The sequence below is a fragment of the Lissotriton helveticus genome, chromosome 8 (assembly GCF_964261635.1).
Source record: "Lissotriton helveticus chromosome 8, aLisHel1.1, whole genome shotgun sequence".
Taxonomy (NCBI): Eukaryota; Metazoa; Chordata; class Amphibia; order Caudata; family Salamandridae; genus Lissotriton; species Lissotriton helveticus.
Window position 1 is genome coordinate 209,033,773 of NC_136069.1, and position 19,317 is coordinate 209,053,089.

General features: G+C 45.6%; 1 protein-coding gene across 10 annotated transcripts in view; it reads right to left on the minus strand.

The window, feature by feature from the left end:
* ITSN1 (intersectin 1) overlaps positions 1-19,317 on the minus strand; it is a 1,522,922-nt gene that overhangs the window by 557,872 nt on the left and 945,733 nt on the right. For all 10 annotated transcript variants that reach the window (XM_078656938.1, XM_078656936.1, XM_078656937.1 and 7 more), the window contains one exon: positions 3,325-3,407. In XM_078656938.1, coding sequence (XP_078513064.1) covers positions 3,325-3,407 — 83 coding nt within the window. The remainder of the gene's footprint in view (positions 1-3,324; positions 3,408-19,317) is intronic.

Sequence of the window (19,317 nt, forward strand, 5' to 3'; positions counted from 1 at the left end):
GTAAGATGGAAAAAAGAGGTGTGAAGTTTCTCATTTGTGTTTCACTTAAGGCCAATCTACAAAAGTAATATACCAGCTGCAGTAATATATATATATAGTGTTTGTTGGTTATCCAAAATACCACGATAGCCAGGGCTATCAACAAAGCAGCAAGCTTACAATGATTTTTGTGAATCCACCATGCATCACGTCCTAAAGAAAGTTTGAATTACAAATTGTGTGTTAAGGAAAGGAAGGCATTTTTTTAAATGTACACAGTAATCTAGTTTAGGGTTAGGTGTTATGTGTACTACTCTGGATTTTGGATTAATCATAACACCTGGTGATTCTGAAGGTGTTTTATACAAATTTGTTTTTGTGCACACTGTCTTACAAGTGGAAACCAATAATATAGAGAAATTCAATAGATATTAACAGATGTCCTCCCATTAACTGCTCCCATGTTCTGCCAGATACAAAATTCCACTGCACATGGGTGGTTGGGTCTATTGCACAGGGTAAGGAAGGCAGAAAAAAAACCACGACTATGGGAAGAGAAGAAATTAAGTTTGGATAAGATAGACTTCTGTAGCAGTGAACGCCTGGCATATATGGGACTGTGCTCAGCACGCACCCAATCAAACATACCAACACTAGACTATGGATCCCACTATATACTTTCTTACCCAGAACGCCCTGCAAACATCAAAACTGTGCTTAGAAAACAAATTTCTTCTCACTTCACATTGGCGATGGCTACAGTATTCAGGCCCACGCCTGGCTGGCACTGAGGTAACATTGCAAACCAGGTGAGATCTGACAATTAGAGACCCAGAGAATTCAGCATGGTGCGGCTTGCTACCTGCCCCTGGCAATTGTAATCATTTCTGCTCCAGCCTTCTTGAAGAAGTGGTGCAACTCCTGGCAATGCCGAGATGAGATTGGGTAACAGTTTGCAAGGACAGAGGACCTCTACCTATTATTGCATGGGCCAGTCTCCCCACATAATTAGCATTTCCTGCTCCAATAAGCGTGCCCTAGTTCAACACAGCATGTATGCCAAATCTGCTGTACATCCTTCTTGTCTGTTTCACCACTCTTTTTTTAGTATTTAACATGTGTGTATACAAGAAAAAGTTACATATATTATTCACAAGTGGTTACTTCAGTTATATACATGTCCAAATTGTGTTAAAGTGGCCTATTTTGCTCCAATTTATTTTACTTTTAGGGCATACCTGAAAAGACCTGCCTTACAGCCCACATTGTTTTTACTACTCATGCCTCCACTCTAGTTATGGTAAATTCTCTCACACCTCTTTATTTTGGCTACGGTCACATGGGTGCCTCTACTCCACATCTTTTAGACCATCATGGAAATTAGCGGAGAAAAGGACCAGAATGGAATTAGGCTTCTAAGCAGGATCTTGTTCAGTTAGGCCTTGAATCCATATTACTTTTTTAAGTTCGTCCTGCAACTACTCCTGTGCCCCGAGTATTTATCACTCGTTTCAAAAAATTAATCGCTGGAATATTTGCGCAGAGCCCGTACAGTCAACACAGGGAGATGGTACAAAGGATGATGGAGCCATGCCGCCCAAAGCCTGTTGTCTTTCAATACAGAGAGTCACACCAGGTGGAAGTCCAAAAGGATTCTCTCATTGAGACTACTTGCATTCCTAAGAGTAGTCTTTACATAGCCACAGAACCTCGCAACCAGTTGTAACAATGGAAAAGGGGAAGTCAACTGCAGTGGTACAAAAATAGTCGAATGTAAATGATTGTCCATTATATGTACACATTTCCATAATAGTTTCAGAGGTCACAAAAGAGGAGGAAAAAGAGGACCATGAAGAGAAAAATGCTCCTACCTCCAACCATGGAAGCATCAGCAGGTCAGCTGAAGTGCAGCCTAAATAGGTGGAATTGCATCAACTGTGTTCTTCAGGTGGGGACAGCACTCCCAACTCATCACACCTTATATCGCTCATTGCCCATGCGGCCCTAATCAGTTCAGGAACACAACCGAATATGTGGAAGATAAGCCCTCCCAACAAAGGTTCTCATTGGAATTTGAGGTGTGAAGATGAAACAATACAACCTATAGTAAGTAGTGCCAAGCCGGGGAGAGGGGCAGCAGGTCAGTGAAGTTCTGAATATTAGCACTGAGCAGTGTGGCATTATAACATCAAATAGAGGAGCCAGTGATAGAAGATTCAAACATCTAAGTATCCAGGCTCATGGGGGACGTAGCCAAGCAACATGGCAGACAGGCCGTGAGCTCTTCAAGGTCCTAGCTGGCCCGTCAAATAATCCTGTACTATCTTGTCCAGCAGCACCCTTTAACGCCACCCAGCTCACCTCCATGGCGCACCCAGACCAGGGGGTTCGGCTGGGGGGTCTGGAACACATAAAAGACGTCCTGCGGTGGTCGGCGGCCGACACATGGCCTGAACCATGAGGAGTGGCCCACCATGAGAATGTGGGCCAGGCCCCAAATCCTGCTGACAGCGCGCTGCCGGACGGTGAGCCCGAGCCGCATATGCTCCTCGTCCACTCTGCTTGGCCCTGGTCTGGACCCGACAGAGAGAAGAGACCCTGCCAGCAAAGACAGCCTCTCATGGGCCGCGGCAGAGTGAACGATCCGTTGCTGAGGAAGATCCAAGCACCCCCACCTGGAGGAGGCCCCGGACATGACCAGAACTTATTGATTCGCTGAGACATGCGCTGGCGTGGTGGAGCCGGGGAAGCAGAGAAGTAGTGCGGACGCCTGCCGGCCCTTCAGATGCAGTGCTGCCCCTGAAGGACTGATCTTGGTGGCACTGCATGCAGCTCCGGTCCCCAACGTGCGCCCGGTGAGAACAAATCCTGCACATCAGCGGGTGGGAGGGGGAGGGCATACCACAGTGGCAGGACGGGAAAATGCTTGGCAAAGCTGTTTAGGACAGCACTTTGTGCAGCCTGTACTGAGTGTGCACCAGGATGGGTATCATATATGCAACAATGCTGCCTTCTCTTAAGGAGGTGTGCTCCCATGACAAGTTCCCATTTTATCTTACTGATGTGGAGTGGAACTAACTTCTCCCATGCTCACCAATTTAGTACTAAGGAATGCATTATTATTCACATTTTTAGCTGTTATTTTATCTGCTACTATGTGCACAATACACCACAAACCACACTAACATTGAGGAGTTAATTTGTACAGCAGCATGGCTCAAAGAAGAGACAGCAGAAACCAACATGATTATGCAATCAATTAATGTGGAGGAGGGGCACCGTGGCAGATTTTATCATCAAGAGAAATATACATGTGAATTAAAACACTGCAACTGAAATGCTTACCTTCACCTGAAACTGCTGTTTTTAAGGCTGGCGATGCAACTCTTTTTATGCTTGCAGGACTCTCAGACGAAGTGGAATCAATGCTTCATCAAAAGGGGAAAGTTTGAAAGAGTTTATTTTTGCAGGACACAGTGTTCAAAAACAGATAACTAAATGAGAGCATTGACAAACCTACTTTTAATACATGATTACCCTTTAGTTCAAACGTGAACAACAACCCTACATTTAAATACATTTTTGCTGACCTACATAGAAGCTAGGTTAACAAAAAAGACTAGTGGGAATTAAGGGGGCAGCTCTAAGCTGCCTTCCAGGTGCATGTCTTCATAAACACAGTTCTGGCATCAGTGCGAATTTATTAATACAAGATGTTTTATACTAAACATCAGTATTTTCAGTGAAGCCATTATGTAGCTGGGTAACTCGCGATGACCAGTACATACCTTTAACATGGCTTCCTGATCACTTGCAATGTTTGGCAATGCAACTAGACATGCCCTCATATGTAATGTAATGCACCCTGCCTGTGGGCTCCAAGGCATGCTGTAGGGGTGACTTACATATAGGACATTCAGCGTACTTGGGCACTGCATACAGGGAGTGGGCAATGTTTTGTTTGCTCAACTTCAAATAATCTTTATTTCGGTCATGAAAGACCATAAAAGATATACAAATAATTTTTATCATTTAAGAACATTTATGGATATGCTATAAAAAAGTCATAGTTAAAATCTGATTACTAAAAAAAACACATCATAATTCGAAGAAGGGAGGAAATGGAATTGTTTCATATAACTTTAGTGTCTCTAATGATTAAAGCACGAGTTCGCCACATTGCTGTCAATAATTTTGCCATTGCAAACACAGTTGGAGCTGCTAAATCTGTCTTGAGGACTCTATAAGCCGGAGCAAAAGTTCTGAAACCCAAGTTCCTTAAGTGAGGGACCAACCAATAACTCCTAATTCTGCTGTAGGCTTTGCAGAACAGGACCACATGAAGATCACTTTCCAGTTTGTAGTTGCATGCGGGGCATGCCCCTGAGTCCAGATTGCCTTCCCACGATTTAGTAAGGGACCTCAGGGGAAGAGAGCCATACCTCCATTGCATGTAGATCTTCCGCACAGACACAGGTGTCATAGTGTCCAATACATGTTCAGGGCTGTAGGAGTCTTTTATCTTGATAAATGAGTCAGTTAGAGATCCTTCCCGGAGAGAGGACATAGCTTTCTGATGCATAGCTCTGTAGAATAAATTTGAAAGTTCTTTTCTAGAGAGCCTTACGGACACTACTTCCGGGTTGGACCATAGTTCTGGGACTCCAAGGTAAATACACATATCCCTAATGTACTTTATCCATGGAATTTTAGTGGCGTAGGTTGATCTCAGAAGCTCCTGCAGTTCATTTCTATAGTGTACCAGGTCCTCACTGCTCCACAGACGTCTCCAATAAGTCAGAGGTTTTAGGCCCAATACCTCCATGATTGGTCGTAACGCCAAGTCCATTCTTAGGGGGAGAAGTGGGGTGCTCGGGGGGAGAGCTGCCAGTTGTCTTATAAAGTTATTTTCAGCGACCTGTACCGTATGTAAAGGTATATGTCCCCATATCTCACCCCCGTAAATGATACCCCCCTTAGCTTGGGTTTTATAAATGTGAATGGCGGGTGTCAGTGGAAGCAAGGGTGATGTTTTGGCAATTCTTGTAATGGCACCTGCCCTCTGAACCAGCTTTGTTGTTGCTTTTGTTTTATGTGGAAGCCAAGTCAGATTCTGGTTAAGGGTTATACCGAGGTATTCTATTACTTGAACTCTCTCTAGGGTTGTAGGTCCCAGGCGAGGGTTTGGGCAGCTTTTGGGTTTGGGGCTTAGAATCATAAATTTGGTCTTGGTTGGATTTATTTCTAGACCTCTTTCATTACAAAACCCCAAAAACCCGTTCAGAACCCTTTGAAGCCCCATTGGAGTTTTGGCCAGCAGCAGGGTGTCATCTGCAAACATGATTGCTGGCACCCTGTTGCCATTCAATTGTGGTGCATCGATATTAATGATCCTGTTTAAGTACTCTATCACCCCGTTCACAAATAAGCAAAACAGGGTCGGGGCCAGTACACAGCCCTGCCTCACCCCTCTAAGGACTGGGAATCTGTCCGTTAACCTACCGCCCTTTCCATATCTGACTCGGGCATAGTTGTTTGAATGCAGCCTAATTAAGATATGGAGAATATCTCTCGGGACACCCAGATCAGCCAGCACCGCCCACAGTCTAGCCCGAGGAACTAAATCAAAGGCGGCGCGGAGGTCCACAAATACCGCATACAGTGTCCCACCTTCTACAAGCACTGTCTTCCAATATAAAACACTCAGTCTGAGTATTTGATCGACTGTTGAAACTCCTTTCCTAAATCCCGCCTGAAGAGGGCTTAAAATGTCAGTCTCCTCCATCCAGCTCAACAACCTATCAAGAATTAGTCTGCCAAACAACTTTTGGGGCACATCAATGAGGCTGATTGGGCGGTAGTTGGCTGGGAGCAGGGGCGGCCCCTTTTTATATATCGGGACCACCTCCGCTCCCAACCAAGTATCAGGTATTTTCATTCCCCCCAGCACTGCATTGAACAGAATCAACAGGTAAGGTGCCCAAATTCCTGGTTCGTGCTTGAAGAGGTCGCCCGGCAACCCATCCAAGCCCGGTGCCTTCCCGGAGGACAGCCCGGCTATCGCCATCCTAATGTCTTTTATAGTGAAGGGTTTGGCAGTCTTTCCCTTAAGGGTAATAGGCGGAGCTAATTCTGTCCCCTCATTCTCTAGGGAATATAGCTGCTCAAAGTGTCTTTGCCAGACACTTGCAGCAATATTGGGTTCAATGGCCGTGGGAAGATCCCCGCTTCCATGGTTTATTATTCTCCAGAATCTACGCGAGTCCCTTGTTGCTAGGGACTCGGATAGATTCTCCCAGTGCTGTATGTCCCATTCTATCTTAGCATTTGCTACAAGTGTTTTATAGGCCCTCCTCCTAGAGGAGATCTCTTCCCTCGTACCACCTGCTTTTATGATAGATAGGAGGTCATGTTTTGCAGCTCGGCAAGCACTGTTGAACCAAGTGACGTTTTTCTGTGTCTGGGTTCTGGGTGGTCTGGTGCTGAAAAGGTGTACTTCAAGCTTCCTAATTAGATGTTCATGTACCTGCGCAAGGTCCTTACTAATTTCCCTAGTGGGGTCTAAGTTCCATAGATGGATGGCCTCTTCTAGGATTGAAATGATTCCAGCGTATAGGGAGGCTAACTTATCTTCTCTGGATGCAAGATTTTCCCATTTTATCCTCCTTTTGTTATTTTCCAAAAGATGTCCCGATCTTAGCTCCTGCCCGCATGACACACTTTCCTCCACACAGGGGATGGCGAAGTCTAATATTAATGCGTTATGATCACTGTCCTGTCTTGGCATTACTCTGAAATCCATCACCCTTTTCCAGGTATGCAACTGTACCAGGAAGTAATCCAATCTAGATTCCCTCCCGGCTTTGTTAAACGTGCATTTACTCGGGATATCAGACCTAGTGCGGCCGTTACAAGCTCTTAAGCCATAGGTGAGATTTAATGTATTTATTTGAACAGCCAGCGGTGTCCATGTTCTCGGAGGTGGAGCCTTAGTGGATGGAACCTGCCAACTTGAATCCTCCTCTAGGGAGGGTCCATCAAGTAGTCCAGGTAACGGTTCAAAATGTGAGTTAAAATCTCCTCCTATTAGGTATGGTATATCCTCTGGGATGGTTTCTAGAAGACAGGACAATGCCTCAATGGTTTTGGAGGAGGCAGCTATTGGGACTGGCCTGGAGTAAATGTTTATTACAAGTAGTTTGTAAAGTCCTGGCCATTCGAGTAGAACGGCCAGTATGTCCTCTGATTGCACAGTATATCGTGAAGCTATGCAACCTAGGTCAGAAGTTACCCAGGTTGCTAGCCCTCCTGACGGTCGGCCTCTTCCTCCCCAACTAGCTTGTATTGAAAATGTTTCGAAGCCCCTGTGCGTAATCTCCTCCCTGGCCCAGGTCTCTTGGAAGAGACAGATGCTTTGTGAGTTTATTAATTCGACCCATGAATCTGAGTCTATTTTGTTGGTCAAGCCTGCCAGGTTCCATGAAAGCATTTTAATTGTTTGAGGGACGTGATGCCCAGTCAACATCGTAGTTTGATTGAGCAATTCCCTGTCACTAGCTTCATTTGCAGTTGATGTGGGTAATTTCCCCCTTTCGTCAATAACATTTACTTCTCCACACCCTTCCTCCACGTTCACAATGCCTTCGCCAATGATCATGTCATCTAGCCTTGTCTCAGCATTTGGATCAGGTTCATTTTAATTATTTATTTATTCAAAGTTTTATATAGCGCGAACAAGATCCTTACAGATATCAGAGCGCTTCACAATGAAAGTGGTAGGGGCAGTAGGAATGAACAGAGGTAATGGGAGCAATGTAGTAGTCACTAACATGAAAGGATAATAATAACATACATAAAACATATCAAAATACAGTCAGGTAAACAAGTAATATAAGACGGCACAAGTCATTGATCCCACTACTGAGGTGTTCAGGTACACTTTGGGTGTGTGGAAGGCTTATAACAGTGTTTTAGTATAGAGAGAGCACTGAGTGGGGGCACCGGGAGGGTGAATCAGTGACCCAACGTGTATCATATATTGGTTGGTAGTAAGAAAGTAGCGTAGTAGTGTCTCCCTCAAGTAGAGGTATAGTGCCAAAGGACAAGGTGAGCATTGACACAAAGCAATGCAGAGTCTCTGATCCAACACCTATAACGTTCAGGAGATCTTGGCCAGAAGGATGGTTTTCACCTCTTTCTTGAAGAGTGCAGTGGAGGAGATACGCCTGGTTTCAGGAGGGAGCACATTCCAGATCCTGGGTGCCATTCCTGAGAAGGAGCGCTTGTAAGTTTTCTCTTTCCGGAATCTACGGGGTTTCAGGAGTAGATTTTTTGAGCTTCTATTGGATCTCGAACCTCCTGATATAGACAACTTTTGAGCGAGGTAGTTGGGTGCATTGTGGTGCACTGCCGCGTGTGTCATACCTGCAATTTTTAGTTGTATTCTGGCTTCAAAAGGCAGCCATTTTAGGGACTTTAAGTCTGGGGAAATATGCAAATGTTTTCTTGAGCCAGTAATGAGTCTTGCGGCAGCGTTCAGGGAGGCTCTTAAGGGTGCTGTTGTGGATAGCGGGAGTCCGCTGAGGGCCACAATTCTGTAGTCTATTCGAGGGATGACTAACGCTTGTACAGCAGTTTGGAAGTCTTCAGCAGGGAGGAAGGGTTTAATTTTCCTCAGTGTGTTGATTTGGAAATTAGCTGATTTTGTGGCTTTGCTGACGTGCTGCTGCATGTTGAGCTTGGCATCCAGTGTGATGCCTAGGGATTTCGCTGAATCCACGATGGTGGGTTGGACATTGAGTGCTGTTAGGTTGTTGAGCCATGTTTGGGTGGTTGAAATTTTCGCCGGGGGTGAGATGAGAAGGAACTCAGTTTTCAGAGCATTTAGTTTGAGGTGATTATCGGCTAGCCAAGATTGAGTGATAATAAGCGTGGAATTCAGAAGTTTGATATCTTCCGGGGATTGAAGCTTTAGGTACAGTTGTGTGTCGTCGGCGTACATATGAAATTGGACATTAGAAGCTTGGAGCAAGGTGGCGAGCGGTTCCATGACGAGGTTGAACAATGTGGGGGAGAGGGAGGATCCTTGTGGAACACCTAGATCTGCAGGCACAGGTGAAGATAGCACATTGTCGATCTTGAACTTCTGAGACCGGTTGTGAAGGAAGGACGAAAACCATTTGAGAACCGTTCCCGATAGTCCCATTCTAGTGCTTAGCAGCTCCAGCAAGTTCTCATGTTTGACCGTGTCAAATGCTGACGAGAGGTCAAGAAGGATGAGGAGGCAGGACTCATTGCGATCAAGAATTTGGAGGGCGTCATCAATTATGTGTGTCATAGCTGTTTCCGTGCTATGTTTCGCTCGGAAGCCTGATTGATGAGAGTTGAGGAGGTCAAATTGGTCAATGTGTCTTGTTAGTTGGAGTTGGACACATTTCTCCAGCAGTTTGGCCAGGGTGGGGATATTGGTGATGGGCCGGTAATTGTTTAGGTCAGACGGATCAGCTGTAGGTTTCTTGAGTATAGGCGTGACTTGCCCCACCTTGAGGGAGTCTGGAATGAGGCCTTGTTGCAGGGAGCAGTTGATGATTTTAGTCCAGAGAGGGAGGAGCAAAGGGATGAAGTCTTTTACAGCATTAGCAGGTAGAGGGTCTGTGAGGTGATTAGAGGGCTTCAAGGTGCAGAGCAGATTGTGTATTGTTTCTTCCGAGTAGGTATCGAAGTACAGCCAAGATGCCATGTTTTTGGGTTGAGTGTTAGCCATTCTGGTGTGGTTGGGGAATCGGCTTACATCCATGATGAGGTCATTTCTTATGTTGTCAGTCTTTAGCTTAAAGAAAGCAGAGAAGTCTTCACAGTGTGGGGAGTCGCTTGTTGTGCTATTTGATTGTAAGGGTTGTGCCTTTGTTTGGGTCTTGATTAGTTCGAACAGTTTTCTTGGCCTGTTTTTTGCTTGGTCCAACTGGCGGCTGAAGAAGTCCAACTTTGTGCGCTTTATTTTCCTGAAGTAGGCATTTCTCTTGTTTTTAAGCCTTTTGAGGTGCAGTGCTGAAGGGTCCGCTCTCCAGGTGCGCTCTGCCATTCGCATCGAACGCCTGTCGTCATTGAGTCTGTCGTCATACCAGGGGTTAGAAGTTTTGGTGGAGACTCTTCAGTTGCAGTGGGGCGACTTCATTGACTAATGTATTCATAGATTCAAGGTAGTGGTCAGTCAGTGATTGAACATCCGAGGCACCTGAAGGGGGAAGGAGGAGATTGCCGATGTGGGGAGGCAGAGTAGAGGGGTTGAGATTCTTCATGTCCCTTTTCCATGTTTTGGATTTGATTGGTTGAGCCGGGTTAGGTTTAACTTTTTCATTGATAAAGAAGGTGATAATGTGGTGATCTGACCAGTCGCAGGGTAGAATCGTCTCCAGTTGTGTAGAATTCTCATTGCGATCCCCGCGATAGTTCATGCTGTTGCCTCCCCCACCAGTATTCATGTGAACAATGGTTTGTCAACATCCCCAACCCGGGTCTTGCCATCCAACCGTAGGATTATAAATCGGGCCAGTAAGATGGTTTTGGCACTGTGACGGTGGAGCAGCTGGAGAAATCCTTGACCATGGTGGGTTGGGGGGACAGTTTTGCTTATTGAGTAGCCCCGTCATAATGCTAATGGGACGTGGATAAAAGAAGGTAAGATCAACGATGTTGATCCCTCCATTGTTTGTGTCCCAACCCAGTCTTGTTATCCATCCTGCCACCCTTGAGTCTTGAAAGTTGACCACAATACAGTCCCCCCTCAGGGTTTTGGGAGTGCAACCTATCCATTCTATTCTCCTTACCCCCAGTATTAGTCCATCCACTTCCCCTGGCAGAGGCCGGTTCACCCTTAACCAGTGCATAACCTTATTTTTGAGCATCTGGAAGGTTTCTCTCTGTCCCGTTGAGTGGTGGGACATTTGTAAAAACGGCAACATAAGGAAAGGAGTCAGGGGTAAGGTTCATTGGGGGTTTCTTTTGAGCTGGCTTTATCAATGATTGTAAGGACGGTTTAGGAGCTATAGGAGTGGGGCGGGGTGCAGGTTTATTTACCATGGGCTGTTTACTCGTTGGGGGAACGGTAGGTGTGATAGTGCCTGTACCAGAAGACGCATTACCGCCTGGTCCCTCGACAAGCGGGGGATTAAGACTAAGCGGCATCGCTTGCGCCTCAATCTGAGATGTTATTACAATATTAGGACAGTTGTTGGCAGCCCCAGATGTAACTAAATCAAGAGGCTTGGATGATCTCTTCCCAACCGCACTGCCCGACTTAGGTAACACTGGGGAGATAAATTGTGTCCTTCGTCCCTTCTCCTGTATTATGCATTGGGTGTTATTCTGTGGCTTATTATTTTCCACTGGCCTTGCTTGGGTTTTTATAAGTGCCTTCGTTGAAAAAAAGTTATCTAGTGTTACCCGCTCAAAACGGTCTAGGCGGTCAGATAATTTACTGATTCGTTCCTCTAATGGGAGCAAAATTGACCGTAAGCTTTTCTAGATCAGGAAGCAGGTTGCTAGGAAGTTTGAAAGAGTTTATTTTTGCAGGACACAGTGTTCAAAAACAGATAACTAAATGAGAGCATTGACAAACCTACTTTTAATACATGATTACCCTTTAGTTCAAACGTAAACAACAACCCTACATTTAAATACATTTTTGCTGACATACATAGAAGCTAGGTTAACAAAAAAGACTAGTGTGAATTAAGGGGGCAGCTCTAAGCTGCCTTCCAGGTGCATGTCTTCATAAACACAGTTCTGGCATCAGTACGAATTTATTAATACAAGATGTTTGATACTAAATATCAGTATTTTCAGTGAAGCCATTATGTAGCTGGGTAACTCGCGATGACCAGTACATACCTTTAACATGGCTTCCTGATCACTTGCAATGTTTGGCAATGCAACTAGACATGCCCTCATATGTAATGTAATGCACCCTGCCTGTGGGCTCCAAGGCATGCTGTAGGGGTGACTTACATATAGGACATTCAGCGTACTTGGGCACTGCATACAGGGAGTGGGCAATGTTTTGTTTGCAAAATGGCATGACACGACTTCACGTATCCTGCAATAGCAGTCTGCATGCAGTTTGTGTGAGAGTCCCTTGAGGTGGCAGAATACATGCTGTAGCCCTTGGAGACCCTCTAATACCCATGCCCTGAGTAACAGGGGTATCATTTACTCGGGACTTACAGGAGTGCTAAAGTCCTTGCCAATTGGGTTACAATTAAGCATTAATCTTTTTAAGGAAAGAGCACTGGGGCCTCAGCCCTTCCCTAACTTTCCCTGAGCCGCAGCGGCCCCCTCCCAACTGAAAGAATTCTAGGAGGCCATGCACCTCATTTGGGCAGCCCAATCCTCCCTGGAGAGCCTTCAGGCCCAACGAGTTAGGGATGGGCCCTCTATGGATCTCTGCCGGCGGGTTCCTCCTTGGTGACAGTCAGGCCTCTTGGATCCGTTGTTGGATCTGGAGCAGCACCGCCTGCGGACCGAGACCTTTGCTCCAGTACGGACACATCTGGCATTGCTAATGCCCCACAGTGGCACCATACCTATCATCCTTCCCGACTCGGACATGGAACCCGACAGATGTCGTCTGATACCGGTTCTGGTGCCCACCTGGACCATGCCCTCCGGGTTGGAACCAGTGACAAAGCACAAAGTGCTGTACTAAACAGCTTTGCCAAGCCAGGGTCCCAGTGCACTACCAATCAACTACATCAGTACCGGTGAGCAAAAAGTGGGGGTGACCATGTGAAAATGTGGCACTTTCCTACAAGGGGCAGCTAAAAGGTGATGAAGCAGCCCCAGTGGACTATCTGTAGAACCAAACAGTCGGATGTTATCAACCTCCAGTGGTGCAGGTGATGGCGTATCCTGCCCCTCACTGAATGCACGAGATGATAGGAGGGCAATCTAAAGGGGTTTGGAGGCTGTGGGTGCCGGGGAAGCAGGAGTGGGATAAACTGTCCTGAACTCTGGCCATCTGTCACACATGGTAAGGGGGAACTACATCTTTGGTCACAAAAAGGCTGTCAAGCCTGTTGACTGTGGCAGCTGGGAGGTTATGTACGCGGTTGACAAACCCTTCCGGGGCCACGAAGGGGCTAAAGGTGGACTGAGGTTGTCGAGGGGCCAAGCAGAGAACTAAGGGCCTGGCCATCACTCTGCTATCCTTAAAGCGTTCCAGGGATGAGGTGGCCTTTTTACCAAATAGAGGAGAGCCATCAAAGGGCATGTCCATGTGCGAGACCTGGACATCCCCTGAAAAGCCAGTAATTCTCAGCCAGGCGTGGAGTCTAAGGGACACCAACAATTAAATCGCTCTACCCAGCGTGTCTGTTGTGTCCAGTCCACATACTGTGGTTGACTTTGCTGCGTCTCCCACGTCAGAAATAGCTTGTGATATATTGGCTTGGGCCTCCTCTGAGACGAAAGACAGCACTTGCGTAACAGAGTCTCAGATCGTAATGGACTACTGGCTCAGAAGGCACGGGGTGTTGACCAATGACAGTGCTAGGAGGAATGTATGACTAAATTACGACTTCCTAAACAACGACTTTCTGTACCACGAAAGCTGAACAACTAGCTATGCTAAACCACTACTGTATTTTACAACGACTTCCTAATCCACGAAAAAAAAAAAACACTTTGTGACTGGACATTAGATGGCACTATTGTATTTACAATACTTTTTTGAAATATTTTTACATTGCTCATTATCCATTTTATTTTTAATTTATTCAGTTTATATTTTAATTTATTGTTATATTTTCTAAAACCTGACAAACTATAAATGATTGTAATTTTTTTAATTGATATGCTTAAAAACGTAAATGTTTGGAAAAGGCAACATTAACAATATCGATTAAGCTTATTTTTGATAATTTTATATTTCATTATTTAAAATATTGTTTTACAAAATGTTGACTCTGATTTAATTATTTTACAAAAGAATAAAATAAATAATATTTAAATCAATTTAATCTTAAATTTAAATCACCTACCTGACAACATCGATGGGGAGGAGGAGAGACTTGTGGTGTTTGGTTCCCCCAACCTATTACCATGTTGGCATTATGAAGGCTGGCTGCTTCCCAACCTTCCTCTGAGCCCGTCAGCCTGATATTTTTATTCAAGTGTCTTGTTGGGGGTGGGGGACGTGCATAGCCTAATTAAAGAAGATTTGAGCGCTATCTCGTCAAAATCTGAGGCATGTAGAATCACGCACCATAGTGTGCCCTGAACAAACAACAGAGTGTGCCAACTGGGCACACATCACGTACCCAGGAACCAATTTAACTGTTTACTTAATATTTTGAGGAAGCGTCTCACTGTGATCTAGCCCCTGAGAAACCTTTGCGACCAATAGGAAACGGGATTAATTGTGCACATTGATGGCTCTATCACTCCTCAATTCTGATTGGATATATCCCGAGCAAAGATTATTAGAGTAAACATCTCCCGGAACAATGGTATTCACTTGTTTTTGTGAGTCTACAGGGGTGGGGGTGGAGATGAGTGACGTGAGCAGTCCAGGTTCTGAGATTAATGTGGGAGGAAGAGAGTGACGTGCAGACAATGGGAGCGGAGAGATGCCAAGCATAGTTTTGCATTGCAGTCCGGGAAAAGTCGTGGTTTAGAACTTCGTGGTTTAGAACTTCGTTGTTCGGAATTTGTCGTGGTTCGGACATCGTTGTTCAGGTAAGTCGGAATTAGTACTTCGTTATTAAGGGTGTTTCCCTGCTAAGAGGGTAGAAAAGAACATCCTCTTCCCAAAGGTATCCAAGCCTCTTGAATTCCCTATCTGGCGGGGTGGTAGAGAGGGTGTCGTAATTGACCCTAGAAGTGGAGGCTTGGAACACCAAACTCTTCGGTGTGGGGCACGGGGTATGAAAACTGGGGTCCCCAGGAGCAGGTCAATGGCGGCGGGCAACTGTCCTGTGAACAGGAGCCCCTGTGTAGGGCTTGGACCAGGCCCAAGTAGGACATCGGTAAGGGCTTCACTAAAGGGGAGTAAGGGTTTAGATGGAGCAACTCCCGGCTGAAGCACCTCAGTCAAGCGGAATGTCTTGACTGCCATTAAGGGCAACTGAAGGTCCAATACCTCAGCTGCCCTGTACACTACCATAGTGAATGAGACACTCTACGCCATAGTCACGATTTGATGCGAGACCAACGTAATGACCGGCGAGGTGTCTAACCAACTGACATCCGCCATTTCCTCATAACAATTGTCCTCAGTATAATCTAGGGATGCTGATATCCATAAGGGCCGTCTGACCCCTCCTATTCACCTCCCTCTCCAACCATGTCAAATGTATAAGTCACTGGTTCCAACCCGGAGGGCATGGTCCAGGTGGGCACCAGAACCGGTATCAGACGACATCTGTCGGGTTCCATGTCCGAGTCGGGAAGGATGATAGGTATGGTGCCACTGTGGGGCATTAGCAATGCCTGATGTGTCCGTACTGGAGCAAAGGTCTCGGTCCGCAGGCGGTGCTGCTCCAGATCCAACAACGGTTCCAAGAGGCCTGACTGTCACCAAGGAGGAACCCGCCGGCAGAGATCCATAGAGGGCCCATCCCTAACTCGTGGGGCCTGAAGGCGCTCCAGGGAGGATTGGGCTGCCCAAATATGAGGTGCATAGCCTCCTAGAATTCTTTCAGTTGGGAGGGGGCCTCGGCGGCTCAAGGAAAGTTAGGGAAGGGCTGAGTGGATCCAGTTTCAGGGAAGGGCTGAGTGGATCCAGTTTCAGGCCTGGGCCTGGAGTGTCGACCGTCCCATGCCTTGTCTGAGGATTTGGACAGGTGCAGTTAAGTCCTCTTCGACGACTTCTTGTGGTGGAACTTTCTTGACGGTTTCAAACAAGAAGGCAACTGCTGGGCCCGGCACCAGGAACTTAGGTGCGACTGGACTCTTGGGCAGTGAGGAGCTTGAGAGAACGCTTCCTCAGTGTTTTTGGGTGCCTGGTGTGGCAGTCCTCGGAGGTCTTAGAGTCGTGGTCCCCCTAGAACCACCTCAAACAAACCAAGAGTGGGTTTGCCACCAACATCTGCCTGTGACAGGCACAACATGGTCTGAAACCAGTAGGTTTTCTTTGGGGACATCCGCTCACATCAGGAGACAAATCTCTCAAAAAAGTTTGACTAAAAGTCGAGGAAAAAAAGTCAAAAAACGACAGGGTAGCTCTTCACAGATCAGCGCTACCTGGTGTGGAAAGGAAAGAACGGACGTCGGCGTGCCAGGCTAACGCCTATATAGGCACTGAGGTTACTTACGGTGTGAAGACAGAATAGACCACCTTCCGGCGCACATCAAATTGTGACTAGAAGTCTCTATCAGATTTCTTTGTTACCATTTACTTCAGTGGGATATCCTTGGTCCATGCGTTTGTGAGTGGGGAAGATAGTTCTGAAAGGTATGGACTGGGTTTATAGTGTGGACATTTTGGTTGCCTTGCTCATACGAAGGAGATGCATGCAGTACGAAAGGTTGCAGTACCCTTATTTATGCAGTGTAGACTGTGTAGGTTTGCTTTCAAGTGAACTAGAAATATTCCCCTGAGTGAGAATGATTAAAAGAGGCCAACAAGGGGTCAAGGAAAAACAATACCACAATACAAATATATATGAAGAATTCTTACAATTTATTGAAACATACAAATGTTAAAAGGAGAGTGGTCCCAAAGATTGGAGTCCACGCAGCAAAATTAAAACAATATTAAAACAATAAAAAGGGGTTTCAATTTCGGCCAGCAAGATTGAATCACAAAGACAGAAAAAACAGTAAGACATAAAATTTGTGCAATACTTATTGTATATTCGGACTCTATTGTATACACCTAAGCTATATGTACTGTGATACAATATATCAGCGAAGATGTCGAGATCCTGAATTATACTCTGTGTAGCGTCGACGCGTTTCGGTGGTTTTCCAAATTATTGTCCACCTTTATCAAGACACCTTTTGGTTTCTGTCGTGGTGTAGGCGTCTATATAATTGCCCTTGAAGTCCGTGTGTTCACGTAGTATTTCTATATTATTTAATTTTTGAAAGCCAATTCTATTGAGTTGTTTCTTTGGCTCATATGTCCAATTTCATACTCCTGTAGGGATTTGTATTTTCCCGCAGAACCAGAGAAGCAGGCAGTCCATCGCAAAACAACAGAACCCTATAACACGAGGACATGATGTTAATGCCTCTGGTTCCATAATTTTAACATTGAATATACCCAGAGAAGCGAGCAGTTCTTAGCGGAACATTAGAGAAACGGCATCTAATCCTGCAAAGGACAAGACTTAGGCGCCTCTGGATTTTAACTATGTAAAGACGACCAGCAATACAGTTTTTTGGCATAACAACTCTGAACTTATCATATGCCTAGGCATTTTACCTACAGGAGTATGAAATTGGACATATGAGCCAAAGAAACAACTCAATAGAATTGGCTTTTAAAAATTAAATAATATAGAAATACTACGTGAACACACGGACTTCAAGGGCAATTATATAGACCCCTACACCACGACAGAAACCAAAAGGTGTCTTGATAAAGGTGGACAATAATTTGGAAAACCACCGAAACGCGTCGACGCTACACACAGTATAATTCAGGATCTCAACATCTTCGCTGATATATTGTATCACAGTACATATAGCTTAGGTGTATACAATAGAGTCCGAATATACAATAAGTATTGCACAAATGTTATGTCTTACTGTTTTTTCTGTCTTTGTGATTCAATCTTGCTGGCCGAAATTGAAACCCCTTTTTATTGTTTTAATTTTGCTGCGTGGACTCCAATCTTTGGGACCACTCTCCTTTTAACATTTGTATGTTTCAATAAATTGTAAGAATTCTTCATATATATTTGTATTGTGGTATTGTTTTTCCTTGACCCCTTGTTGGCCTCTTTTAATCATTCTCACTCAGGGGAATATTTCTAGTTCACTGGTTAGACAACCCTATTTCCCTTGATGTTCAGTTAAGGGGTACCTCTCATATATACCCTCACCCTAGGTTTGCTTTCAGGCAAAGCAGGACAGGGAAGAGACCCTCAATACACCTACATCGTAGTGACCATGAGTGATCTAGTTACCTATACTTTCGCTACCTGGAATGCTGGCGGATGGTGTGAGCAACTAAAGGCCATAAAAATAAGTGCAGAGACGGTCACTGTGGTTTCCTACCAATAACACATCTATCTGGAATGGAGGAGAACAATCTACAGAAGACAAAGACCGCAACTGAATTTTACACATCTCAGCATGTGCCTGAGAAGTTCCATATATGGATCAGATCTTCAATCTCTCGTTACAAAAATAATTAACAGTGAACGTCACTATTTGGCTGGTATAGGCATACTGTAGCCACAAACAAGCAGTTCTGCAACCAGAAGCATTAGTGCCCTATTCATATACATAGCAGACTTCCCCACTAGAGTGGGAATTTTGAGTTAGCAAAGCACAGTGGTGGAGCTTCTGCAAAAACGCGAATCCACCTATCCCACAGGATCATGTCCTGGAAAGTCCCTGCTAAAAGACAGGAAGGTCTCTCTTCGAAGAAATAGACAGATCGGCATATACAGATATACAGAAATCTGCAGATACTTATGCAGTGAGATCTGCACAAAGGTATGTGCGCTATCTGCACATAGGTACACGTGAGGGATTTGCACAAGCGAGTATGTGAGGATCCACAAACACGTGTGGATCTATGCATGAACAGTTAAGAGAGGATTGGCACATATACACAGGTATAGATGTTTGCCTTGCTGTAAACTTGCCCCACATGTTTGAAACTTTCTGTCTCCCGGGCCATTTAACACTATGGAGCCGATTCCGATCTCACTCAGAAGGGCTCCTAGTAGCATCTGCCAGTAGCGAGTCTGAGTCGAACGCGTGATTTCCGTGTAACTCGCACAGCTATACGAGCGAGCAAGTACGATGCGATAATCGCCTCGCTGCCAGACCGACTCGTACCAGTCAGCGATGCCTCCCGAGCGACTCAAAGATGTCTGCCGCGTACGGCGCAATACGTTCAATTTCCGGATGGCCAAGTACGATGCGTGTTGTGTGCAGCCGGTACGAGTCGGAGCCTCCAGCTTGAAAAAATCTATGGGAAGCATAGTTCGGAGTTCCGCACCGGACCCCCCTTCACCCGGGGTTCTAAGACTGACAGCGGGGAGCCCAGGGGTCCCCCTCATGCATTAGTGTACGTTGCAGGGAGCACTGATACACGTGACAGGGAGCGCCCTTTTCCAAGACGTACGTTTTACACGATGGAAGCCTATGTACGCGACGTAC